The 27,185-nt window shown below is 34.4% G+C and overlaps 4 protein-coding genes across 5 annotated transcripts; 1 reads left to right on the top strand and 3 right to left on the bottom strand.

Annotated features, from left to right (window-relative positions):
* Positions 1-2,469: 2,469 nt before the first annotated feature.
* On the bottom strand, positions 2,470-6,975 carry LOC129892367 (ubiquitin-conjugating enzyme E2 35-like). Its single transcript, XM_055967936.1, has 8 exons — positions 6,817-6,975; positions 6,609-6,636; positions 6,296-6,382; positions 5,450-5,508; positions 3,416-3,457; positions 3,256-3,329; positions 3,014-3,111; positions 2,470-2,882 (listed from the first exon to the last, which is right to left on the bottom strand). The coding sequence occupies exons 1-8, from the start codon at positions 6,850-6,852 to the stop codon at positions 2,845-2,847; spliced, it is 462 nt and encodes a 153-aa protein (XP_055823911.1). The 5' UTR covers positions 6,853-6,975; the 3' UTR covers positions 2,470-2,844.
* Positions 6,976-9,097: 2,122 nt separating this feature from the next.
* Positions 9,098-10,414, bottom strand: LOC129892244 (anther-specific protein LAT52-like). The gene is made up of 2 exons (XM_055967806.1): positions 10,168-10,414; positions 9,098-9,630 (listed from the first exon to the last, which is right to left on the bottom strand). The coding sequence occupies exons 1-2, from the start codon at positions 10,319-10,321 to the stop codon at positions 9,275-9,277; spliced, it is 510 nt and encodes a 169-aa protein (XP_055823781.1). The 5' UTR covers positions 10,322-10,414; the 3' UTR covers positions 9,098-9,274.
* A 7,869-nt stretch (positions 10,415-18,283) lies between these two features.
* Positions 18,284-21,644, top strand: LOC129893182 (uncharacterized). 2 transcript variants are annotated; one of them, XR_008767400.1, is made up of 6 exons: positions 18,284-18,875; positions 19,460-19,610; positions 19,730-20,017; positions 20,100-20,271; positions 20,375-20,519; positions 20,769-20,847. XR_008767400.1 is itself a non-coding variant. In XM_055968672.1 (6 exons), exons 1-6 carry the CDS (start codon positions 18,415-18,417, stop codon positions 21,109-21,111), a joined length of 1,335 nt encoding a protein of 444 aa, XP_055824647.1. In that variant the 5' UTR covers positions 18,293-18,414; the 3' UTR covers positions 21,112-21,644. The 2 variants fall into 2 exon arrangements, 1 of the variants encoding a protein (XP_055824647.1); XM_055968672.1 differs by lacking the exon at positions 20,375-20,519 and adding an exon at positions 20,928-21,644 and having other exon boundaries at positions 18,293-18,875.
* Positions 21,645-21,947: 303 nt separating this feature from the next.
* Positions 21,948-27,106, bottom strand: LOC129893183 (dol-P-Man:Man(6)GlcNAc(2)-PP-Dol alpha-1,2-mannosyltransferase). Its single transcript, XM_055968673.1, has 10 exons — positions 26,692-27,106; positions 26,014-26,101; positions 25,730-25,889; positions 25,244-25,461; positions 24,472-24,767; positions 23,786-23,900; positions 23,569-23,707; positions 22,662-22,858; positions 22,461-22,550; positions 21,948-22,380 (listed from the first exon to the last, which is right to left on the bottom strand). Exons 1-10 carry the CDS (start codon positions 26,964-26,966, stop codon positions 22,249-22,251), a joined length of 1,710 nt encoding a protein of 569 aa, XP_055824648.1. The 5' UTR covers positions 26,967-27,106; the 3' UTR covers positions 21,948-22,248.
* Between the last annotated feature and the right edge of the window lie 79 nt (positions 27,107-27,185).

Genomic DNA, 27,185 nt, shown 5'->3' on the forward strand with positions numbered 1-27,185 from the left:
TGACTTGCAAACGTTTTTTTTTTGGAGATTGGAGTTTTGAAATTTTAATCTTAGGATCAATTTATTTCATTTTTCAAGTGGGATAAAATAAAACAACATCAAATTTGATGTATAAATTTATTCAAAAATAAATTATATTATACCTTCAATCAAATAAAATATAAATAGAATCTCAAAACCTAATTTTGAGATATGGACTTCTAAAAGTATCCCATGTACTTGCAAATAGGATAGGGTTGGATAAAATTATTCCCATTTTAGTTGTCAATAAGTTTGGCTTTTTTAGGATGTGGGTGAGTAAAGAGCCCTCTTCTAGAGGGTTATACTTTTTAAGATTTCATCTTCTTCTTTTTTTCATTGTAAAAATCACATGTAAGCATTTAATTTGCCAACTTCCAAACAGTCCCCACTTCCCATAATAATAATAATGCCTTCCAATGAAATTATGCAATATTTGCGCCGACTTGCTGCCTTTGCCGACCTGTCAGTTGGAAGTTGATTTTTTAGGCTACTCTTTGTATTTTCTATGACTTGGGATTTGTTGACTTCGTAAGAGATTTAAATAAATATTCTATTCTTGAATATTACTCTAAAAAAATAGATATTAATAAATAAAATTTTAATTTTAAATAAATTAGAGTCTACAATATGAGTTTACTGAAAAGGCTAATACTAAAGTTAGAATGAATAGTTATGTATCTCTGCATCATCAAAGATTTTGATGAAATAATAAGTATTTCTTCATTTTTTTAAATAACAAGAAAACCGTCTTTTGCTAAGCTGATTGAAACCTTTGAAACTCAAGGATGGTGCTTACATTTTTACTCTTTTCTAATTAAATATTTTTGTCATTTCATATTAAGTGAATTTGTAAGTCAATGCACACATATTAAAAAAATATTTAAGGACATAATTTGAATTATACTTTTCACTATTGCCCTTTGTAAAATCATAAATATAACTTTGCAAATAAAGTGATTTATCTCCTAAAAAATATAAAACTTCAATAAATAAAAGGGCAAATATGGAAAAAGTTTCAAACTTCTATCTTGAACTTTGAACAATTCAATTATTTTGAACAATAAAAAATCTCTCAAAAATTCTCTTAATAAGGAATGGAGGGAGTATCAAAATTAGTTTGTTTGGTGTAAGATTCGAACTTGTGACCTAAGAGGTTAAGATACAAGTCCTCAATATTTGCCACTTGAGTTAGTGCCTAATTGGCTTAATTTATTTTAAGCGGCTTATAAGCTGAAAATGATTTCTAAGCCAAAAAAATAAGTTGGGCTACCCAACTTATTTTTTTTGGCTTATAAGTTGTTTTCAACTTATAAGCTGCTTTAGATAAGCTAAGTCAAACAAGACAGCCTGAAAAACTCCTCATATTCAGTGTAACTTGGGAGATATTGACATGACTTTGTGAGAGTTAATGCATGTATGAAGTACGTAAAAAAATAGAATTGGACCAAAATGTAACCGTTACTCTCATTGATAGTGCCGGAGCCAGAATTTTTAGTAAGGGGTTCAAAATTTGAAAAATTAGACACATGAACTAATCGAAGGGGGATCACATCTACTATTTATACACAAAAAATTATTTTAACCATGTATAAGCAGTATAAATTTTCGACCAAGGGAGTTCGGATCTCACAATAAGATGGCTCCGCCCCTGCTCATTGATGGCTCTTACTATGAATAACAACATATTTGATGTAGTTTTATAAGTGATGAAATCGGGAGAAAGTAGTGTGTATGCATAATTTTTGGGTCTAACTTAATATCTAAAGCTAGTTTGTGAGAGAATGATTGTACAAGCCATACATACGTGGGACTTAACAATCCATCTCGCGCCTAAAACTCTGATGCATGGATGATTTATTATGGGGCCAAATATCGATAAATCATAAATTGAAATGGGTCTGATTCAGTTATCATCTAAAAAATGATCTTGAACCTAACTCAACTTCAAAAGTTAGCTGGTGAGGGATATAGTGTCTGGATAAAATTTTATTTTACCCTACTGCAGGTCATAATCCTTCTCTTCTCTTTTCTTGCTTTTGATTTCTGTACTCTGATACTTGCAGCTGTAATTTTCCAAGGCAAAAGTAACTGACCTCTATTCACTGAACATACTTGACGTGACATGACTTGCACAAATTAGTGAACTTGAAGATTTTGATGGGGCATCCATCGTTTAGGCACGTAAAGAAAATCATTTTCTTATTGAAAAAGAATTAGAATAAGTAAAATTTTGCGAACATATTAACTATTCCTATTAGTTAAGTGATTATTTAAAAATTTAACCCCATTAAAATTACTCCTATCATATCATCAATATCCTATTAACCAAAATACTCTAATTGTTTCATATTTGATTGATCAAGGAGTTTAACAAGTTAATTTAAAAGGTCTTTTGAATCTTCTTATCTGATAAGACTAAATATAACGTTGCAGAATAGGGCGGGAAAGAAAGGGAAAAAGGGATCAAAATATAGATCTCCCTTTGGAAATTCATCTTGAAACAAATCTATGGAGATTGATACTGCAGCAACACTATTTTCCAATTCCAACCCACAGATCTGAATCATTAACTACTCTTGCAGTGACAAAATCCTTACCATATCCAGTTTTGTTGTAATAAGTTCATTCCTGAACATTAGAAAACGAAAGGGTGTCACGTTCAATTATACAATTTTAAGGGAAGGGAAGAGAAGGGAAGCAATTGTGGGGGAGATGATTGGAAGGGTTCAGCCATTAACAGCTATCCGGGTGTCATATTGATAAGCCAGTCAATAGATTACATTCCATGATTTTTGTTATTTTGAATATTTCGTTGCTATCTCTTCATGCACCACTAGCATATAGGCGTGTCCACTCCTTAGCTGGATCATTGAAGAAAAAAGAAAGTCAAATCAAGGATTGGACAAAAAATGTGTATGCAGATTTGCATAACGAGAAGATGTTAATGTTCTACTTTTGCAGCTGTACATTGGAAGACCAGAACACAACTTACCCGTTTCAACAGCTTCAACCTCATTTGACTTCCAGTGCTTTGCAATGTTTTCAGAGAGTGGATCATCCGGATTTGGAGCACTCAAAAGTGCTTGGATGCTGAAACAGGATTAAACTTTTTAAACTTCTGACACCTTAAAAGCTTAGTTTAGTTCTCATTTTCGTAGTATTCATCAGTCTTGCATCTTTTGAGGTACACGGAGATGAGCAAAATATTTCAAAGCACGATAAGTTATTTAATACCTCAAAAGTACAGTACGGATCTGAAGAGCAGGACTCCATTTGTCTTTAAGAATATCAAGGCATATCCTTCCAAGCTTCACATCAAAAGGCATAAATAAGCAGGGTATTTCATGGCTTATATCTATGTATGAATATGAAAGAGTTGATAAGGATAACAAACCTTATCAATGTTCGGATGGTAGATTTTGGTGAGGAATCGAACCTGTGAGGATGCAAATTGATCAATGACTATGCATAGCAAAACTTTGCAACATATTACATGCATAAAAAAAGAAACGTGCACAAACACATAACATCTGCAACTATTAAGATCAAGGATACATGTCATGTTTAAGTATTAGTCCACAATCATTTGAAAAGTAAGCTTTCTGTTCTAAGCAGCAGCACCAGGTACTACTTCATCTAGAAACCTACCATGAAAAGCACCCAGGAAAAATTGCAATATTTTACCCCAACAGTCTTTCCAGATTTAGAATCTTTATGCATCTACAAATAAAGGTATTGCCTTTGCTATAACTCCAAGCTTCTGCAGAAGAAGGGAACCCTAGCGTTTTACGGACTGAGTAACTATGTCCACGCCAGAATTCAGGTCATGACATCCTTTATCTTCAATTATCCAACAGACCATAAGTCTGAATACTAAGCATAAAAATCCAAGAAACCCTCGCACAGCACATGCCCATATGAACCACTGTCCTAAGTCATATTTAATTAAATATATCTAAATTAATCAACATAGAATTACAGCAGAAATCCAAATTTGACAAACTTCTTCTCAGCCACCACGATTCTAATTTTTTTGGTTGAAAAATCTACTCCTAAATAATAAATCTCATTACAGTTCTGTTTAATGACTGAATAGGGTTAGCAGAGTTCTCACTTATAAGTTCAATTGAAACCAAAGGTATAAACAACTGTGCCAAGCGGCTTGACTAAACCTTAACAATGAAAGTGAGATTTAAATTTGAGATCAGACAAGGCAGAAAATTAGAAGATGTCAACCATAAAGAGCAGTTCAGCAACAAAAATAATAGTCCATGAGAACACAAGCTACAATTTTCCTAATCACTATAGCAACCGGCTAATTTCCTTCAACAGCTGATATCCTGATCACGATGGACAATCAAATCATTTTCCAGAAGAAAAATCTAATCAGAGTCCTGAATCAAACTAGTCAATAATACAAAACAAATTGATCAGTTATATATATGGGTTCAAATCAAATTCTTAGATGAAGTTCCAATGGTATTTGCACATTGTCACTACTCACTACCACGTAGAACCAGACTTTAAACATCACAAAATTTTAATAATTTTGATCATTAGTACTTTGTTTATTCCAGCACTAACATGTATCTTGACTCATCGTCCCAGTAAAACCAATATCCAGGCAGCCCATGTGTACTATATTTTCACAACCCCACACTGCATATAAATGGAAGCAGTGTTGGGGAAACAGTCATCTAACCAGTACTCCAAGAAAAGAAACCTCAACATCTACAAAGTTGTGAAACATGATCCTGGATCGATAAGCCTGTCTCTTAGTTTTTCAGCTGTCATGAGCTTCTTTGTCATTGCATCTGACATCAAACTTGAGCATCTATTACTAAAAATCATGATCAAATTAATTTTACCTTCTTTTCTTTCTTTTTTTGATTAAGGCAACATTGTTTTACCTTCTTTTCCTTGTCAAGAAAAAAGTACAAACTGCATAAACACTTCACCTAACATGTATACTTAGGCAGCAGTAAATAACAGCTATTAACAGGGTAAAAGAAAGCAGCAAAGATTTAACAACTGAGAAGTTTCAAATCCAGAATGATACATCAGGAAGTTGAAATGTCGCAACATATTGCCAGACATAGAGACATCAGACTATAACTTCCAGCGAAAAGGCATATTCAAATTGAGATATAACACTCCACCAGGAGAGAGATGGTAATATCAACAAAAAAGAAAGAGCCACATATAACTAGCAAAGGGAGATCGGAACAAGGAAAAACACATAAGCAACAACAGCAACCGTCGTGTCGATTACAAGACATTTTAACCGTAGCTTGATATTTGCGTCCAGAAAATATCAGTCAAAAACAAATAAATCTTTATCCATTCCAAAGCTTTGAGATACCATTTCAAGAACCAAAAATCCAGAACATCAACTGGAATTTGTTAAATGCTTAATGCGTGTGTATACCTTAGGAGCAGCCATTGGGTACTCTTCAGGCAAAAATAGTTCGAGCTTGAAGACACCTCCTACACAAAAGAAGGTAAGCAGATTAGGTAACGGAGAAGCCAAGGGAAAAATGTGTGCTGCAGTCAGAACATATATTATTCAAAATACACCTCTAGCGGTATCCTCTGAATCATTATCCAACAAAACAAAGGAAAATCAGAAGACCTAAAATCATGCATTATCACAAAAACATTAGAAGGTGGTTGATGGGTGTATTGCAGCTGAATGCTAGCTATTAGCAACAGTTTCTACTAGAAAACAATATTCAACATTTTAAAATAAGATCAGCCAGCTTTCTGCTACGCTCCTGAGGATCCAAACAACATTAAGACATTCATAATAAACATGCATACAGTGATGCTCATATTACCGGTAATTACTGTAAAAAAATAATTCTGAATGCAGTACCAGATATCACCATCAGTAGTCTTATCAACTAGTCAGGTTAACTTCATATTCTGCAGGATTAAAGTCCAGTAAAATTAGCTGGTTTTTATATTTGGCCGATATAGTATGCAGCCACTGAAAAGGTACATAAGCACACCGGACTATACAAAGGATGAGAATAGAACAAATTAGAGGGAAAAGGTGATCAGTTTGGGCAAATTAATGCACAAGTAAAATGCTGGAACCAAAAAAAATAGCAACAAAGACAAACTTTGGCCAATAGAATACACCAGCCAAGAGACCATTTCAGTACAAAGGAATCAATTTAAACCACACAATATGAAGATCAACAAAAACAAGTAAACTCTGCAAGCATATATCCCTGCTTACTCAAATCTTATAATTGAGCTCATTCATTACCTTCATAAGGAGATTGTGTTGGACCAAGAATCATGACATTAAAGTATCGCATATTGTCTTCCGATGGCGACGCACTTATCCCAGGAGCTGCACCAGAGTTAAATCAGTATTAGATCATCCTAAACCTTTACTACCAACATAACTAATATACATCAACACTTATACTGAAAACTTCAATAAAAAAAACTCATACATACTGAAATCAACAATACAAGTCATATCACATAGCATTTCAAAACTCAGAAACGAAGCTCAAAATTCTATACGGCTAAAGGAAAAGAGCAATTCAAAACAAAAATTCGAGAAAATTTACCAGGTTCACTGAGAAGACGTTGAGTTTCCTGCAAGAGAATGAAAAAATTATCAGCTAAACCGAAGTTACAACAATTATCAATAGATCATAAACCCTACCGAATGAAGTGATCAAAGCTATCAGTTGGTTAGAAAAAATCAAAGTTTATGTATGAAATCTATATGGATCGAACGACGAATAGGAAGATCAACATGGAGAAAGAAGAAACCTTGATAATTCTTCGAGGAAGATTGCTGTTAGCCATTGAATTGAAAGCTTTTGGGGTTCTTCGGTTGCAGAGTTTACGCTAAGGGTTCTTTTTTCTAGAGAGAGAAAGGGTGAATGGGAGCAAGTGGAGAATAGTTTGTGAAAATTTGATAACTCTTTCTCACACTAACACTAAAATATATGTGATGAAAAGGACTCGGTTGAGAATCTTTAGGGGTGTCTTTTGTAGTTTTTACGTAATAGTGGGGGAGTGGTGCCAATAAGAAAAAGGTAAACCATACATTTAAGTAAGTCTCATGGTTCGGTTTGTATCGGTTATTGATTAAAATCATAACCAAATCAATTTAATCGGTTTTTAAATATCTAAAATCATAACCAAATTAAGTAAAATAATAAGCACCGGTTTGGTTATTGTCGGTTTGGTTCAATTTTTCGATTTATGATTAGCCGGGATAATTCAAATATTCTCTCTCCACATTCTTCAAATTTCTTATGAAACTCTTTTTTCCTCACGGCCCATAAGGGCGAACTTTGCTGCATATTGAGGGAAAGACATGCTAATGGCAAATCAAATGGACCAAACTTGCAACGCAGTTTAGATTTAAAAGAACAAGTCAAACAGAAGTTCCAAAATACAAACAATTTTGTCCATTAAAATGAAAAAATTACATATTTAAACTAAACTAACTAGAGAATCCATAATATAATCAATTTTATCTTTAATTAAATTATAAAAATTAATAATTAAAAGGTATAAAATATCTTAAATTATTTATGAAAAGCTAATATTATACATATAAATAATTATAAATCTTATGTATATAATTATCGGTTTGGTTCGGTTATTTATTCGGTTATTTTTTACTATAACCATAATCAAACCAAATATTATCAGTTTTTCAAATTTAAAATCAAACCAAACCAAACCAAACCAAATATCGGTTTTTTTATTCGGTTTGATTAAATTTTCGGTTTGATTTTGATTTTAACCAAAACTGTGAATAGCCCTACATTTAAGTATTTATTTTAAGTAAAAAAATATTTTTTTTGGTCTTGAATTTAGTTTTGTGGTACCTGTTTTGGTGTTTTGATTAATCTGAATTTGCGTAAAATTATTTTTTATTTTTTTGCAAAACTTATTTATTTTTGAAGTGGTATTTAGTGTAATTTACTTTGACCTATTCATTATTGTGACGCCTTTACCGTTACTATAATCACTCGGTCAATTCATACTACATATCAACTACATCCATCATCACGATTAACGCTGCCATTTATGGTTATCACCATCAACTATTAAAATCAACCAACTTTACCATTACAATCATTATCAACCGTCAACATCACGTTAGTCACTTCAACATCAGATCAAATAATAATTTTATTAAATTTATATACTTTTTAATATTTAATTACTTTTATTTGATAGTATATATTTATTGTGTTTATTAATTAATTAACTATACACATTCATATATTAAAAAATAAATATAATTAATCATTCAATATTCAAACTTAGAAATAACATTTTAATCATTTAGATTCATACGTCTTAATTTAAATAAAAATAAACAAAGCCTTAATATCGAATCTAGGATTTTAATATGATAATTTCAATTTCTTATTATGCTTTCAAAATTATCTTTTCAGAATCTAATAATTATTGGAATTTTAACGATTTTTCTCATATATCTATACTCTAGTCTCTATTTGTTTCTCAATATGCTACCTTCTGTGCACAACTTCATGAATGAATGAGAAAATTAATTGACACAAGAATCCAATTGAGGAACAACGTCAACGAAATCTACATTTGTGCAAAAAGGCTTAATTATATTTCCTAATTATGGGATTGATTCGTATGATGACCATTCAATTAATAATTAATTTTTTAAAATAATAATACTATTCGTTGAGTGGTGATCATTTAAGAAATCAACTTGATCAAGATCATGACATAGTAAGTATAGCAACAAAAAACATATTAGTCAGGTGAGTTCGAGTTCAAGTCTCATATAAAACGATCTCAGGAAAGTAATGTATATATGTTATATCTTAATTTTTACATACAAAATTATATATGTCTGTTAGACCGTGAGCGGCTGTACATTGTAAAAATACCAAAACTATTGTTAAGGAACGTTTTTCCCTTAAATAGACTTTAAGCGAATTCGAATTAGTTAGTCTCGATTCATATATCAAACATCGGGTGAAAAACCAAAAAAGAAAGTACATCCAAAAGAAAAAGAAGACAGAAAACTATGATCAAACACAAAAATTTCTAAGAAGCTATTATTGATCTTCTCATTCGAGAATCATGGAATTTCTTTTGTTTTTTGTTTTCCATGTTGAGTTACACATTCAGTAGAAATCACTATAGATTTATTCTTCTTCTTCTTTTTATAAATTGCGAAATGAATAAATTATGAAAGGTGCAAAAGCTATAATATTATTCTCTCTTAATTTTCTTCTTTGTCATTTTCGAGAATTGAGAGATCAACAAGCTCCATCTGCTCAACAAGTTCTTTGCAACCCTGGATAGGTTTGTCTTTTTGGAAGAAAAGTGGGTTAACAAAACGGACAGCATTGTGCATTCCAACATTTTTACTGCATACAACTCTGTTGTTAACCATATCAGGAACAATTTCCTTGCAATCATCTTTTGGGCTATTTACCAAAGTAACCTCACAAATGTCATTTTCATGGTCACCTTCAACTGTCAATGTGTATTTGCCAATGTAGTCTGTTTTCCCTTCAGTTGTGAAGGTCTCATTGTGTGTCTCCATGTCCCTGCATGTCAAGCGCACCGTGGCACCTATATACACACACACGCTAATATTAAATATCGTCAGAAAAACAGTAATTTTCAATTAATTGAAATGTGAATTTTTGAAAAAAACATGTATCGTAGTTAAGGGGTAGAAGACAATTGAACATGACACTAAACTCTGTACATGATTCAGAAAAGGGTGATCGACCATTTCAGGTCTATCATACACTACCTTATTTTGTATTTCTACAAAAATTTATGTGTTACTACTTCAAATTGTGTGATCTCATAATTATTAGACAATGATAATTCTTATTGTTGCGTCGAGACTCTAAATGTGCTTAGTCATTTATTAGTAAGATCAAAATTAGAAGTTATCAATAACTATAGGATCAAGAGCGATATTATGTGATTGAATTGAGAAATGACAATTCATGAACTAAACTTTCATAATGCCCGGAATTCAAAAAAGGGTGATCGATCATTTTAGGTTTTATCAGACGAAATCTTCTCTATGTATAAACCTATAATCTCAATTTTTACTGCTACTCCGAGACTCTCATATGGATAAAATGATAATACCTTCAATGGTATCGCTAAGGGAGGTGACGAATCCAAGACGGCATGTGTCACAAAAGACTTTGCCTTCGACATCGAAGATTTCAAAGTCGGCAACGGCGAAATTGGCAACGGCCAAAACGCAAAGGGCAGAGAGGAGAACAATAGCTTTTGCCATTTCTTATTTTTTGAATGTTTTTTTTTTTTTACTTTTGTGTTCTGTATGTATGTATTCTTTGTTTATTTATTCTCCTTCTCTGATGTGTGACTGCATTTTGATATACAATAAAATACCCTATTTATAACAAAATGATTTCTAGGGAAATATGGTTGAGCGTCATTTTTGGTTTTCTTGTTAGTTACTATATTGGATGGTCCTATTTTTTCTATGAGATTAAAGAAGTTAATGACCCGTTCGTTCTGTTTACACTTTTATTTTTGTGGCCAAGGAAGAAGCGGTCAATAATATTTTTAACTGCAAAAATGGAACAAATTGTGTACTCTAATTTGCATTGGAAAGGAGTCCATACAAACTTGTTTTCGTGAACTCATAAGTAGGTTTTAGATAATTTTGTAATTATTTTTAACAAAACCAACATATTAAGTGTACTCATACCTTAATCCTACCTCGCGAAGGTAAGAGAGGTTATTTCTAGAGGACCCTTGTTTTGAGCACAACAAACAAAGTTGGTATGAAAAGAAAAAATGACGGTGAAGAAAACATAGCAACTAAAAGAAAATAATAACAACAAAATAGTGCGATAAACGAAACACCATATTATGATATAAAACAAAAGCAAGACACTACAAGAATATGGCTAATACTATGATAGACGCCAGATCAAGCCTACATCTGTCGAAAAGCAAGATAACATTATACTACTTACTGTTGACACCCAATTTTGACCCTCCACAACGCAAATTAGCTATCGAGTTTCTTTAAATTTTGAATATTTTTGAAATAATTAGCTTTTATAAAAATAAAGATATTTTCATGTTATTCTTAACTATTTTTATCTTTTTATAAATTTTAGTATAACATACATTTCTATATAGTTATATCTTTGATTACTATTTATGTGGTTATTCAAAAATCATCTCAAAAAGATTTTATTTTTAACTAAATACAATGTTAGTTAGGTTAGTTTAATTATAGTTCTATTTTTGAAATTTTTAATTTTTTCTAAAAAAAATATATCTAATTCTCCACATTGAAAATTCATGAAGAATTTGAGATTTTTGGAGCCTATATGAAAGCTCATATTCTCATTAAGAAGAGGGAAGAAGTGGAGATTTTTTAGCCACCCTAAAGTTAAAAATTTTCCTTACTTGACTAGGATTTTGGACTCTTGTCCCCAGCCTAAAAGTTGTGAAATTTTTTAGCTTTTAATCTATATTTTCTTCAAGCAAAATAGGAGATCGAAGTTGAAATTTAGACTAATAACAGAGTTCTTATAACGTCTAACTCATGAAGGTTCGAGTCTAAATTTTCAATTCTTTTTTTTGGATTGGAGATCCATCAAGCTCTTGGATGGTGGTGCAGTCGTCTTTCACTCGTTGTCTTCAGTCTCGCTGCCCGGAAAGAGGTAAAAAAAATTCTTAGCTTTATTTTATTTAAGTATTTCATATTTTATATTTAGTTGATTCGTAATCTTATTTTTTTTTAGTTAGGATTAATGAGCTAGCATGTGTTAGGATTATTTTGTGAAAGTTCTTCATTTTGTTCATTATTTTTTCAAATAGTTTTCTTTGACAATATAGAGTTTCATGTTTTTAATTTCTTCTTTTAACATGATTTAGATAACAAAAATATTCTTAAATTATTATTTAGTTAGAACTTTCATGACCTAATTGATTTAATTCTTTCTTTAAAATTTGAGTTATTATAGCATGTATATTAATTTCATGTCCTTTAGTTATTTGAATACATTTCTTCTTTCCTTTCATTTTCTTTGTCTACATATATATATGTTGTTAGTCACCTCTAGGATGCCCATCAATTTGATACCTTAAAATATCATGACATATTTCTTGGTTTAGCTTAAAATGAGTAGATGCTTATGTAATTTTATTTTGGTGCATGAGCAAGCTAAATTCGTCCCAAAAGAGGGAAAATGAAATGTTATATTGGAACAACACAAGTCCGTGTTGCGGACTTCAGTGCGATTGCTTTAACAACGCATCTTCTGGTGCTATAAAGAGCACTTTTATATTTTTTATGAGAGCACATGTTCTTATCGGAGAGAGACTGAAGGAAGACGAGAGAAGACCTAGTTTGGTCATACTTTCTCCTTTCTTTTTCACATTAAATTCAAGTTTATGTTATAAATGTTTCATGTAATTGTCTCACAAGCTCTGAGGGGCTAAATTCCCTTGTTCTTGGGTTGTAGCCATAAGATGAAAGTTTAATTCTTGTTTGCTTTGGTTTAAAATGGGTTTCATATGAAGTTACTCTTATATTCTTGTTTTAATTATTTTAATGCTTGATCATCATTGAAATATATTTGTTTTCTATTCTTAACTCGGAAGATGAAAGGAAGATAGAACACTAGAATATAAGAAGCATGTTTGTTTTAGAGTTGTCTAGAATAGTTAGTGTATAGAATGATTGTGACACATATCTATACACCATATTTGGTTGCTAAACAGGATGAAAAGATTAATGCATTTTTGTTGGTTCATGCTTCTCCCCGCTCAACGATGTAGTTAAGCTGTTAACAAGAATAGGCAATTAGAGATTAGAAGATCATAATTGTAAAATCAATCCTGTAAATTAGTTATTGGGAACCCCTTGTATACCAAGGTAAAAAAGGTTAAGCCGGAAATCTTAAATTGCTACAACCCAAGGACTCTTCTTTAAATTGCTAACTCTATTTGACATCTTTTAAGTAGTTTTTACCTAGTTTTGGTATTATCATTCGTAAATATAAACACACTCAATTTTTTGAGACACACACTAATAATTCAATTCATTGCAAAGTTAACTATGCCTAGTTGCATATTTCCTGTGGGTTCGACATCCGACTCTCAAAAAAAGCCACTATATTACTTTTGAGACTACGTATACTTGTGTATGTGTTTGGAGAGAAACATTAGACTATGTGAAAGACTTAATAGATGGTGATGAACTTCATGTCTATGTGGTCCATGAAATTGATTAGTTAGAGAAATTGCTAACTCCAACTGGTCTTTTAGCATGGCTAGACTCTGTTGATGAATCTGTAGATGTAAATACTGATGGAAATGTGGAGAATGAGGTTGTTTCATATGTGAATGAGACTGAGGTTGTTTCAAATGTAAATGAGGCTCAAGCTGAGTCAGATTTATCGAGTAGTGACTTAGATGTAAATGTCATTCCTGATGAAGATGGTTCAGATGTTGATAAAGAATTGAGATCCTTTAGAGCTGAAAAGAGGAACAAAAGAAATTCTAATCCTAGGAGAAAAAAATACCTGAAGAAATATCAATAGGTGAAGCTGGTATTGATAGAGGATTTGAAGATATTGGAAGAAATAAGAAGAATAGATATGTTGGCAGATTAGGAGGAGATGAAAAGTATATTGATAGCTCAGACTATGATAGTGATGATAGCACAAATGTGCTAGATGTAGAAGCTGTTAGGGGTGTTGATCAACCAGGAAAAAGGAAGAGTAAAAAGGTCAGGTATGATTATGAATGTGAAGTTTATATTTTTGAACTTGGAATAATTTGTGAAAATGCTAAACAATTTAGAAAAACTTTGGCAAATTATACAGTAGATTACAATTATCAGATTAAGTTAAAGCCTAATAAATCTCAGAGAGTGAGGACTAAATACAAATTCAAAGAAAAATGCAAATGGTTGTGTTATGGTGCAATTGATAGAGATTCTGGTAACTTTTTAATCAAGAACTACCATTCTATACATAAGTGTTCTCCATCAAATAAGAACAAAATATGTACAAGTAAATTTCTAGCAAATAAATTCAAGGATGAAATAACTAAACAACCATCCTTAAAGATTTAGGAAATATAAGAATTGTGTAGGGAGAAGTTAGGATTGTATGTGGGTAGGACCATCTATTACAAGGCAAAGCTAATGATTCTAAGAGAATCCATGAGTGACTGAAATATGAAATTTGTAAGATTATGTAATTATGCTGAGGTTATAAAACAGATCAATCCTGATAGTTCTGTTTGGGTAAGAATGGATAGAGAAACTGCACCAGGAAAGAATTTATTTATATACTTCTATGTGTGCCTGGATGCATTGAAACTGGATGGAAGAAAGGATGTAGAAGAATAATAAGATTTGATGGATATTTCTTAAAGGGTGCTTGCAAAGGTGAACTTCTAGTAGCAGTTGACAAGAATGAAAACAATCAAATGTTTCCTATAGCCTGGACAGTTATAGATAAGGAAACGAAGCATAGTTGGAATTTTTTTATCAATTACTTGAAAGAGGACCTGCAGTTGGGTACTAGACAGGGTCTTACTGTGATGACAGATATGCAAAAGGTAATTACCTATTACATTTGCTAAAGCTGTTAAATTATCCATTAAGTATTGAATTGCATTTTATTTTCTTTGCAAGATTTTCATCCAATTATTGATGAACTGCTATCAAATGCTGAAGTTAGAAGGTGTGCTAGACATATTTGATCTAATTGGAATCAAATCTAGAAGGGAGAGGAAAGGAGAAAACAATTCTAGAGATGTTCAAAGGAAAGTTTTGAAGTGAAGTTCAAGGAAGAGCTTCATAAAATGAGCAAACTTGATAAGGATATTTGTGCCGATTTATTGCATTATCCAAAAGTGTCATGGGTTAGGGCATTTTTTCAAGAGCATTCCAAATGTGATGTGATTGAAAATAACATGTGTGAGACCTTTAACTCATGGATCATATCATGTAGATACAAATTTATAATAATCATATTAAAAAAAATTAGGAGAAAGATAATGACTAGAACTGTGAACATGACTAAGTTTGCCAACATTTGGATATCTGATATTGCACCTATGGCTAGACTTATCTTAGAGGAGAATAAGGATAAGTCCAGGACATGCAAGGTACTTTAGAATGCTGATTGGGTTTGAGATTGGAGAAGGAGAGTATAGGCATACAGTTAACTTGGCTGATAGAGTTTGTAGTTGTAGAACTTGGCAACTGAGAAACATTCCATGCCAACATGCTATTTCTGCTTTGTGCCACATAGAACAGGAGTCTGAACATCTTATGGAGCATTCGTATAAGAAAGATACATTCTTAAAGGCTTATAGTCATTTCATCCAACCAATTCCAAATATGAAGATGTGGCCTCAAACTAACAATCCAAGGATTGAACCTCCTGAACCTAAACCAATGCCTGACAGACCTGCAAGAAATAGAAGAAAGGGCAAAGACGAACCAAGAAAGAAGTATGGAAAAATATCCAAACAAGGGGTGAAACAAACTTGTTCCATGTGTAAACAACAAGGTCATAATAAGAGATATTGCAAGGTAACATAATTTATACTTGCTTGTGTCTTTTTTAATCATTTGTTGAATTTTTAATGAACATATATTTTGTGCTTAAATATTCAGGTTACTGATCAAAATTCAGAAGCAGCTAGCCATAATTCACAATTTACTGGTCAAATCTCACAAGGAAGTAGCCAACCTGAACCAACAACATTCAACCAATCTACATCAATAACATCAAGCAAGCATACTTCTTCAACAACAGTTTGTGCTGATACAAGTAGAGTTAAGAGGGTGAATGAATCTACAAGCTCAATCCAACCACTATTATATGTGGATACACGTATTCCTGTTACAAGAAGAATAACAAGTCAACTACCTCCGAGGAGAAAAAAGATAATTGGACAAAAAAGATAAGGAGTTGCAACTGGAGAAGATTCTGCAAAAGGGGGGGGGGTCAAAGAAGTCAACTAATGGTAGATCAAGTAATGTTGGATTTGGCATATTCACAAGTGTAAATGGAATCCAAATACTCAATGTATGTTATTTTCTCCTTTGGTTACGGTTACATACTAATCTTCACAACTACAACTTACTTACTAATTTTGGTTTCTCTTTTTTTGTAAAAACAGCCAGGGACTTCAAGTCAAAGAATTCTACCAGCAGATTCAAATTTTAGGGATGCAAATTCAACAGGAATAGACCTTGGTTTTAAGCCTAGAGTCTTGAGATGGAAAAACAGAGATGCTATCACTATCTCCCAGTTACAACAAATGGCAAACAAAAAGAAGAAGTAACAACTAAACGAGCTTTGAATACTTTTTGCTATGTAATGTAATCACCAAACAATTGTTATTTTTGCTTTATTCTGTTACATTAAACACTTTTGAGGGTTGTAACCTTGTTAAACTGCTCTATTGATCTTGATATTTAGCATAATGCTAACTTTGAGTTCATTATGGAGCATGTTTTTGAGTTACATTATGATATTAATAAATGTTTTTGGTATTAAATTATCACGAGTGTTGCTATGTTTTTAGAATATTTTTGTTTATATCTTGAGTGACAACAAAGTTGTGAATTGTATACAAAAATAACATCAAAATACATACAAATATGGCCTAGCTAGAAATTTACAGCAACAATAACAACATGAAGTTTCAGTTCACCCAAAACATAGATAACTTTACAGCAACAACAACATCAAAATAATACTAGACTACCACCTATACCTAATGATAGACCACCACCTATACCTGAACAACACAACACATTTTAACAATTATGTTTCAATGTCCATATTCCAAACATTACCAACCCAGTAGCGATGACACCAACAATAAATATATTTCTTGCTCGATTTATTTTTTCATCAAAAGCCTTGACTTTCTTCAACAAACCCCAGATCACCTTATTTGCTTGAGGAGGATGTCAATCTTCATACCAATAAAAATAATCACAGTCACCCATTTTCTACAAAATCAATTAGAAAAAAAAATTAGAAGCCACAATTAACTATATAATTAACTTTAAGAAAAATAAAGAATTACTTTACCTTTGAAATTTTACAAGTAAAAAATCTACGACTTGAATTTAATTGGGTCCAAGAAGTCTTTAATAATGCTTCATTACCACATTTACAATATCGACATTCATCCAAAGAGGCCATGGAATAGTTGGAGAAGCTCGACATAGAAGTGTAGGAGAAGCTCGATATGAAAGGGAGAGAAACAAAGAAGAAGAGAGAAAATTGATTTTATTTTCAAATCAGAGAAAGAAGCTAAGAAGCTAATTTAGGGCAAAATTAAAGAAGAAAGGGTATAAATACATAGATGAGAGAGATATTACCGTTATAGGCCAAGTGTGATGCCACATCAGATTAAAAAAGAGCTTCTATGCGCCTCAAATAGGTGCAAAACATGCGAGGTGCCAACTGTGTAAAAAGTGTCAAAATGACACAGCGGATTCCTCTATGAGGTGTCTAAAATGAACATCTCCTGGTTTAGGTGTCTAAGTGAAAGTTGGTGCCAACTTTAGAAAGCCATCGATGAATTTCGCCTAATAAGAAATAATCTCAGCATAATTTATCCATGATAACTAATTTCAACATAACCTATCCCATCATAACTTGTATTCAAACCAAACGGCCCCTTAATAACTAGATTTAATAGTAATAGAAGAAGTCCAGAAATTCGTTAGTGTGAATATATGCTTATTATGCTTTATCGCAATCCTTGACAAAGAGTCCGTTTGGATGTACTTAAAAAAATAACTTTTATGTATAAAGTGCTTTTAGAACTTTGAAGTGCTGAAAGTTATTTTTATAAATAAGCAGTTGAGTGTTTGGATAAAAATGCTTATGTTGAAAATAAGTGTTTGAATTTTAGGGTTAAAAGAATAAAAAGGGTAGTTTGGGATTTAGTTAAAATATAAGGAATATAAAAGTAATTTCCATGATCAAACAAAATGACTTTAAGTACTTAAAAAAAGTTAGAAATCCTAACTTTTCATTTTTGACTAATTTTAAGAACTTTATGACTTAAAGTTAGCATTAGACAAATACGTTCAAAAACTAAAAAAAGACTTTAATAAGCCCATCCGGGCTCAAAAGTTGCAATTTTTCAAAAAAAAATAGCAACTTTTGAGAAAAATGACAAATTTTCAAAAAAAAATCACAAACCTTCATCTTACACGTTTTAAAACCCAAGACACTGACAGTAACTCATAGACGTTCTCTTGAAACTTCAACTCCTCAATACCCCAGATCTTCTCTTTGGCTTTTCTCATTTTTTGCTGTAGCTCAATGTGTACATTTTGTTTTTTGTTCATCAATGACTTCAAAGTTCAATCTTCCCCAAGTTGTTCCACCTCCAGACCCAAAACTTGTTGTTAATGGTGGGTCCAGACTCTCTGGCCATGTCACTATTAGTGGGTCCAAGAACTCAGCTTTACCTATTCTTGCAGCAACCCTTTGCTGCTCTGGATCTTCAAACCTTAAAAATGTACCCTGTTTATCAGATACTAGAACAATGGCTTCAATCCTGGAGTCTTTGGGTGCTCAAGTTATGAGTTTTGGTGGAGATATTGTTGTTAACACAGATGGGATTGTGTCTGTGGAGCCTGATTTGAGTGATATTGGAAAACTTAGAGGTGGGTTTTTCGTAATAGGGCCATTACTGGCTCGATTTGGTGAAGCTACTGTCGGGTTGCCTGGCGGGTGTGACATTGGGGCCCGACCCGTTGATCTTTACATTCATGGTCTACGTGCTCTTGGTGCTACAGTTGAGTTGAGGTTAGTGAATTTCATTCGAGTGGAGGTGATTAGACACGATATGATGCATCTTGAGCTTATCGAGGACATCACCTTCTTAGATAAGAGGGTTCAGAGGTTGCGGATTAGGGTAGAATGTTAGTTGGTAGCTGAGTGTTCTCTCACTTTGATGTGGGATAAGATTGGTGATAGTATTTGGACTTTCTTTCCTCTGCATGTTGTGTGCATATCCCTTTTCACATTATTTCTTTGTTGTTACTGCTCTCATTTTATCTTCCCCGATCCCACTAGTTTACACTAGTTATGTTGTTGTATCTAACAGGGATAGGTGATTTTTTTGAATATCTCCTCTAAAAGTTTAAGCTATATATAATTCCCACAGTGGAAGCGTCCAATTAGGGACTGAGATTGGAACTCGTGACACTATAATTTGAAACTGTACTATCCTCCCTGAGGACGGTTGAAAGTCTATACGAGGAGTTTCCGTTTACCTTTTTTGACATGGTATTATGTCCATTGCTTCCAATTTTGTTTGCGCCATTACTGACAGAAAGTGAGTTGGTTCTTATAAATAAGTAGTGACTAACTTCTTAGAGTCCACATAGGGATGGAAAAGTGCAAGCACATGTATCAAATGGTAAAGGTTTGATTGGTGCAAGCTTCCGACTTGGCTACCCCAGTGTAGGAGCTACAGAAACTCTTATGATGGCGGCGTGTATGGCTAAGGGAACGACTGTAATCTCAAATGCAGCTCAAGTATGAAAGTGTACTGTCTTTTCAACTTATATGATAGTTACTTGAAGTGCCTCTTTGATAAATCTACAATCTTTGTAATTAACCCTCAGTAGTATGTACTTTGATATGTACAACAATAGGAACCCGAGATCATTGACCTTGCTGGCTTCCTAACAAATTGCGGGGCAGTTGTGAAAGGAGCAGGAACAGACATGCTCTATATTACTGGAAGGAGAAAGTTGTATGGTTCTGAGTATAGCATAATGCCAGACAGGATTGAAGTCGGCACCTATATGTTGGCTGCTGCAATTACTCGATCGTGTATCTCAATTTCACCTGTGTCGTCCCTCAGCAATTTAACTTGTTTAGTAGACAAGCTTTCAGGTGCTGGTTGCAAAATCTTACAGCTCAGTGATAACACTTTGGAGGTATACTAAATGTAGCTAATCTCTTGCTTTTCTTCCATTTCGTGCACTGTGTTCTTATGATTATTCTGGTTCACGAGACCAGCTTTCAGCTGTACCTCGGACAATTGGAGATGATTTGCGGGGGTTCAGTATAAAAACAAATCCATTTCCAGGATTTCCGACAGATCTCCAGCCTCTGACAATGGCATTGCTATCTACATGCAAGGGCGTCAGCGTCATTGAGGAATCTGTCTTTGAAAATCGTATGAGCCATGGTATGTGATAATCATAACGCCTGGCTACTTTTAGTTGTTCGTCTATAGTCTAGTTTCTTTCCAAATCGCTTTCATAGCTCATGTTGGACATTTATCCTCGTAGAAGTTATTCTACAACAACAACAACAACCCAGTGAAATTCCACAACGTGGGGTCTGGGGAGGGTAAAGTGTACGCAGAACTTACTCCTACCAAGGTAGGACGGCTGTTTCCGAGAGATCCTCGGCTCAAAAGAAGCATAAAAAGAGGTCAGATAAGTAGAAGTTATTCTACGAGTCTGGATTATTAACTTGCCATTCTAGTTGACTCTTTCCTAATGTACTACAAAATCTTAATAAGTTGACATTTTAGTGGCCAGATCTTTCATGATCAACTTAGTCTCACATAATTGCTAAAGAATATCTGGTCAGAATGCCTATAGAACTGTTTGTTGTTTTTTCCACTGATAATTGTATTCGATTTTTCTTTCAAAGGTTTCGTGATCTTCTTTTGTGCAGTAACTGAGCTACAGAAAATTGGAGCTGAAATTCAGGTCTGTGGAAGCAAAGCAATTGTTTCTGGGAAGGGAAATGCAAGGTTAGTTTATAGTCCTTGATTTCCTGAATGATCTATAAAAACGAGATCGTGTATTGATGTTGTTACGGATCTTTTGCTAGTCTATTACGTGGTTCTCAAGTTATCGCAACTGATTTGCGTGGGGGAATGTCATTGGTTTTGGCGGGTCTGGCTGCTGAAGGAATTACCGAGATCAGTGGAATCTCCCATGTTGATAGGGGTTATGAAAGTTTGGAAATGAAACTTCAGGGTCTAGGTGCCAATGTCAAAAGGATGACTACCTGATGATGGACTATATTGGGTATGTTGTTGTTGTTGTAGGATGTACAAGCAAACATCAAGTTACGAGAGTGCTTCAAAAGTTCAAACAACAAGTTTGAAGAATAGCTGAGAATGTTGAAATTGCGAGATTATTCACCACAATGGCCAAATTTTGCAGCTTTAAACAAGCCCCATTTGTCGATTTCTGTAACTAGCTTAATTGTCACTATAAATTGCCTCTCTACCTCCACGAGGTAGGGGTAAGGTCTGTTTTCACTCTACCCCTGCTTGTGAAATTACATTACTATGTTGTTGTTGTTGTCACTATAAATGGTAACAGGTAGGATCAATTTAGCTTAGTTTGTGATGAACGATAAATTGATGAATGCTCTTGTGAGCCTTAGGATTTAGGGTTAAACTTAGTTCTCTTTGCCCCTTTTGAATTACACCATGTATGGGTAATTCTTGCATGAGTTCTCTATCTGTATCTTTGCTCACTCCCACGTCCCAACCCTAATCCATTATTCAAGAAATCACTCGGGATAGTGTTGTTTTTATTCTTCTGTTTGCTTGTGGAAATACTTCAATTATCTTCAAAAAAGGTCTTGAAGTATCAATTTGATTTCTTAATAGGCATAATCCATAAACATGTTTTTTAACTTAACCTCAATTGACATCTACGTTCTTCAATTTTGGGTGTGCACAAATAAACACTGAACTTGTATAAAGTTGAACAATTCGACACACAATGGATCATAACTCGAATCACGCAGTGCCAAACTATTTTGTCTTGTTTGTTTTGTAGCGAGAGTCCACCCTCTACAATTTCAACTTCCCAGGAAAAGATGAAGATATAACACTACTGTAAAGCCTTCGGATTTTCAACTTTACCAAAGCAACAGGCGGTAAAAAATGATCGGTCCCAACGATAGCAATAAGAGACTTCGACCAGTTGCTTCCCAACAAAAAAAAAAGGTACAAAATCTCACTTCCAAATTAATGGAAGATTTGATCCAATAACTAAATTCAACTGGCTATCCTCGTAATAAGTGTAGGCAGTATCAAACTACAAAAACTAAGCTAGTCAACATCAGCGTACTAATATACTCTAGAGAGTCAAAAGTTGCTTGGCAACAGAAAATTCAGCGTGTACACCTGCAATCACTTATGTATTCTCCTAAGTAATCTGTACTGGCCAAAGACATTCTTCTGCTGCCATTGATTTGGAATATAGAATGACCGATACATTGGAGGAGATAGTTCCCTGTCTAGATATGGAAGTGCTGCAACAATCTGTAGGCAAAACTCTCACAAGTTAATAACATGCAGCACGGGGAGGAGAGAGAGATGAGCTTATGAGGATGAGCCAGTACCTCCCATGTAGACAAGTCACTTCCTCGAGTAGGATAAGGACGTTGAAGTTGCAGCTCTATCAGGAAAGTGCATTGCTCAGGATCCCTAAGCTATAACATTATTACCAAACGAAGCTAAGTGTCATCCTATAGTTTAATATATTGCACACTAAAATAAATGGACACTCTTTCTGGTTAAACATAACAGGAGAGTCTGCTTACATATTGCCTCTCTGATGCCTTGTTCTTATTATTGAAGTAAGATGGTGCTGCTGAGGTACCACCCAAGCTAGAATTGAACGGAATTGGGAGAAGGCCCGTGAATCCATCATCCAACCATCGAACTTGGCCCACATAATCAGGAATGAAGAAGGAAGAAGGGAACCGGTGCCACTCACTACCAACGCAAAGGACAGAACCTGAACCAATATGGGGACGTTTAAAATATACACGGAGAAATGGATACTGCATGAGTCTTTCAGAGCATGAAAAGATGATGTTGCATCCAGCCTCATATGCTAAACAAAGCACCAGAAATGCACCCATCTAGCAAGAACAGAATAAATGGAGAAGCAAGAACATAGCGGTAGCTGTAAAATGGGGGAAAAAATCACACAGTGCCCTGAGGAAACTTGTTGCTCACATTTGACAAATGCTCATATTATAGGGCGTTGATCTAAAGACCAGATAAACGGAGAACCACATGATAACAGCAAATCAACGTCTCATATGTCGACCTGGACACCTTTTTATTCCTTAATAAGTCCATCTAGGTTCAAATAATTAAAGCAGGTATTCACTTTGAAATTTCAACCCTATGCATTAAAGGCACATCTTCGGCTCCAAAATATCAGATTTTAAAAGAGAAATCATTTCACCTTCTCGGTTATCCACTATTGGCAAATGTTACCGGATAAAAGTACTCTTTACAACAAATTAAGTTCCAAGAAAAAATTATATGGTAATCGTACAAGTATCTCAATGCCGAGATCATACAATACATGTCATCCTCTGAAAAAAGACTAATTCATGCATCAAGATTCATAAACCATTAATCAGATTAAAAGTTCTGAAGATGAAAATTTAACAAGCAGATGTTGAGTTTGTCATTAAGTAGGCTAATCCTCACCTGTTCCAGCGTCATCATGGTAGTCCAAATGCTTGTAAATCTCAATAGGAGCTGAATAACCATTAATAAGTGAAAATGTCCGAGCGTGGGAGGCACATAGAATCAAACCAAGAGCTAGAGGTCTGACAATTTTCGCTATCTGCATAAACAAAGCAAGTGAAAACTATAGGTACTGCTATTGAAGCTTGCCAAATTCTCTTCGGACATAGGAAATTACCATAACTAGAGTGGATGTACCATTGGGATTATACTTATCCCTGAACAGGTCAGGAAAGCTCTCAATCACAGCAGAAGCAGCAACACAGATAAGTGGATATATTGGGTACAGAAATCTGCACAGGCAGTAAACAACGAGTTGTTATATCAGATTTTATTTGCAATTCATGTTACTTTCAATCTCAGATGCAGTAAAAAATAGCTTCATGTTTCTTGGCTACAGAAATGGTTGACCAAGGAGCCTTGTCATGAGCCTTATCCAATCGTTTTAGCAACGACACTAGCATCTTCCAGGCAATTGTCATTTCGAGTTTCGGGTAAAAAAAAAGCGCTAATACATCAGATATCAAGAACACTGCCCAAAATTCAAACGAAAATAGGTGGATTCCAGATAACCAGGACAGACATACAAATTCCTGACGGGGTCGAATTTCAATATAGCACTGCAAAAAAGATATCTGAAGAAGACAATTATAGCTTCACTTTTACTATATAAGGATTTTAGTAGAGCATGCCGACCAAAAATATCTTTCCAGCTAGCACACTTGTCATAGATGAGCCACTATAAAGGTCTTTTTTGGGTTGAGCTCAGAAAATCAGGAGTTTCGGCATAATATTCAAGTAGACATGTAATATATGAAATCTATATATTGTCGTGACAAGAAGAAAAACTCATAGAGGATTAACCTTTCTTCTTTGTGTGGCTGTAAGGACATAAAGGCAATCCAGAGATAGACAGGTGAAACAACAACGAGCAACTCAGGAGCATACTTCTTCTTAGCAATGGGTAGTATTGCTAAGAACAGCAGAGCAAACACAAAGCAGAAGTTGAAATTGTTAAAGCCATTCCTCAAATAAAACGATGCCCCTTCAGTACCATAGAGATGACTTTCACCACCTCCTAAAACATTGTACACCAGCAAGTTGATAACAGAGGATGTCCACTTCTTATAGTAGTCGTAGTCAACAAGAACTGAGAGTACCTAGAACAATTTGTACAACAAGTCGAGTCAATAGGCGGCATGAATAGGTGTTCCGGGGAGGGAAAAAAGCATGGCAGCAGCACTAAAACGGGTAAAAACCTATTAGGTTAAGTATTTTGAAATTTCAATATAGGAAGACAGACTTGCATATTAAATTTTAGCAACATGAACATTTGGTCGATGATCTTTGTGCATTACGGTAAGTATGAATAACTCTATATATTGGAAATTCAATACTTAATTTTTGTTCCCTTAGAGAAAACTTCCCAAATTTTAAGCTTGAACATGAAAACTCAACATGGCAGGAGACTTAATATAAAAAAAAAAGGGCAGCCCGGTGCACTTAAGCTCCCGCTATGCGCAGGGTCCGGGGAAGGGCCCGACCACAAGGGGTCTATTGTACGCAGCCTTACCTTGCATTTCTGCCAGAGGCTGTTTCCAAGGCTTGAGACTTAATATGATATGATTAAACTTACCATAAGGACGATAGAAGTGACAACACCTGTAAGAAACACAGGTTTGAAGCTCTTAATCAGTGAGTAAATTGTCAGTGGAAGAAAAGCAAGGATCGAAAATGGCCAGCCCAGAATCACTCCAGCGGCAGCAACAGAAACTGCCATGGCAGGCTTATTAAATAGAAATAGTGCTGAAGAAAGAGACATTGCATACATTGAAAATGAACTCGGAAGGAAACCTGCATAAAGGACACGTAATAGGCATTAGTATTATGAGAAAGTCGACACAGGGTATTGACAACCAACATTAAGGAGTCACCCACACATATCTAAATCACATAGTATGAATGCACAGAGAAAAACAGTGAAATTTAAAAATCATTAAATTGTTTACCACCGGTAAATAAAAACCTCAAATAGTTTAATGAAAGTAACACACTCGTGCTTCATTAATTGTTTACCACCAACAAGGAAAAGCCTCAAACATAGTTTAGTGAGAAAACATACTCGTGCTAGCAAAGAAACAACCACTTCCTAAGCATAGCATTGCGAGTGCATATGATGCAAGGCGCTTTCCATATTTCCGGGAAAGGGCTACAACTAGAGCAGCATCACTGATGACAGACAGCCCTGCAAGAAAAATTCTCACAGCATAAAATACTCTCACCTGTCACGTTGAAAAATGGAGAAATTAGAGAATGAATAACTGAAATGAGTAATGATAAGATTATTTCTTTAAAATATCAGTGAGTAATGATGAGAAATATCTGCGGGAATAAAAATAATATCACCTTTTCCTCTCCAAACCACCAAGCAGCAGGCCAACCCACCAGTTTGTGAAGCAGGATATACAGATACGACCGCAAGGCAAAGTGCGAACTGCAAAGACATGTAACCTAACTTTGTAAAGTAATATCATAACAAACTGAACTCTAGTTACTAAAAGGGAATCATACTAATATCATCAACCAGTCAACTGTGCTTCAATCCCAAACAAAATTCAGGTTGGCTATAAGATTCCTTCATAACCATTCCTCTCTATTCGACCCTAAATCATTCCAATACCAGTTTGCTAATAAATAATTCATCTAATATGGCAAATAATGGGTTCTCTAAATCACACACATACTCTCCACACTGGCACACAAGTCTCTAACCAAATTAGAGGCCCCTCACCACACATCGACCTAATTTATATGCAGCAATAATGACTAAACCTTAATCTCAACTAGTTAATACCCTCTAATGAATCGTTAGCTGCCAAATCTCAAAATATATGTCCAGGCACATGTACCGAAGGATGAAGCTGCAAGTAAAGATTAGTATCACTGGATACTGCACCAACTTTGTTTAATGGAGCAAAAAAATGATCATTTAGGGGAAATTAAAGCAAATGCTACATATCAGCTATTCCAAACCAACATTTGACTATGCAATCATTGTATATCATAGAATTGAAGATGGTGAACCTGTATTCCCAAGTTTGGAAGCCAGACTCGTAAAGCAAGTAGTGAAGAGGCTCCCAGTAATTGAACACCTCGTCACAATCGTGAATAATATTTGACGTAGCGCTCATGTGCCTCAACATCCCTAGGCAAATCAACGGCAGAAGCCAACCTAGTCCTCTATCGACGCCTTCATTTTCACCGTCCGATCTCTCTGGCTTATCTACCTTTGAATACGCCGGAGATGACGCCGTCTCCGGAGGATCCAACGGCAAGGCTCGTCTCTGTCTCGTCGCCATAGCTATTTCACTGCTTAGTCTCCTTTTTCTTCTGGAAATTTCTGTATTTTCTTCTCTACATTTGGCGGAGCGGTTTTTTTGCAGTTGAAAGGACTTTCCGGTTGGGGGAATCCGGTTCAGAGAGATCCTTTGCTTCTTCTTAAAGTTTTAAACTCATCTTTTAGCAGAAAGTTGGAGAAATTGACAAATATGGTCCCTTGTGTTTAGAAGTAGGTTCAA

This window comes from Solanum dulcamara, chromosome 6 (assembly GCF_947179165.1).
Source record: "Solanum dulcamara chromosome 6, daSolDulc1.2, whole genome shotgun sequence".
NCBI lineage: Eukaryota > Viridiplantae > Streptophyta > Magnoliopsida > Solanales > Solanaceae > Solanum > Solanum dulcamara.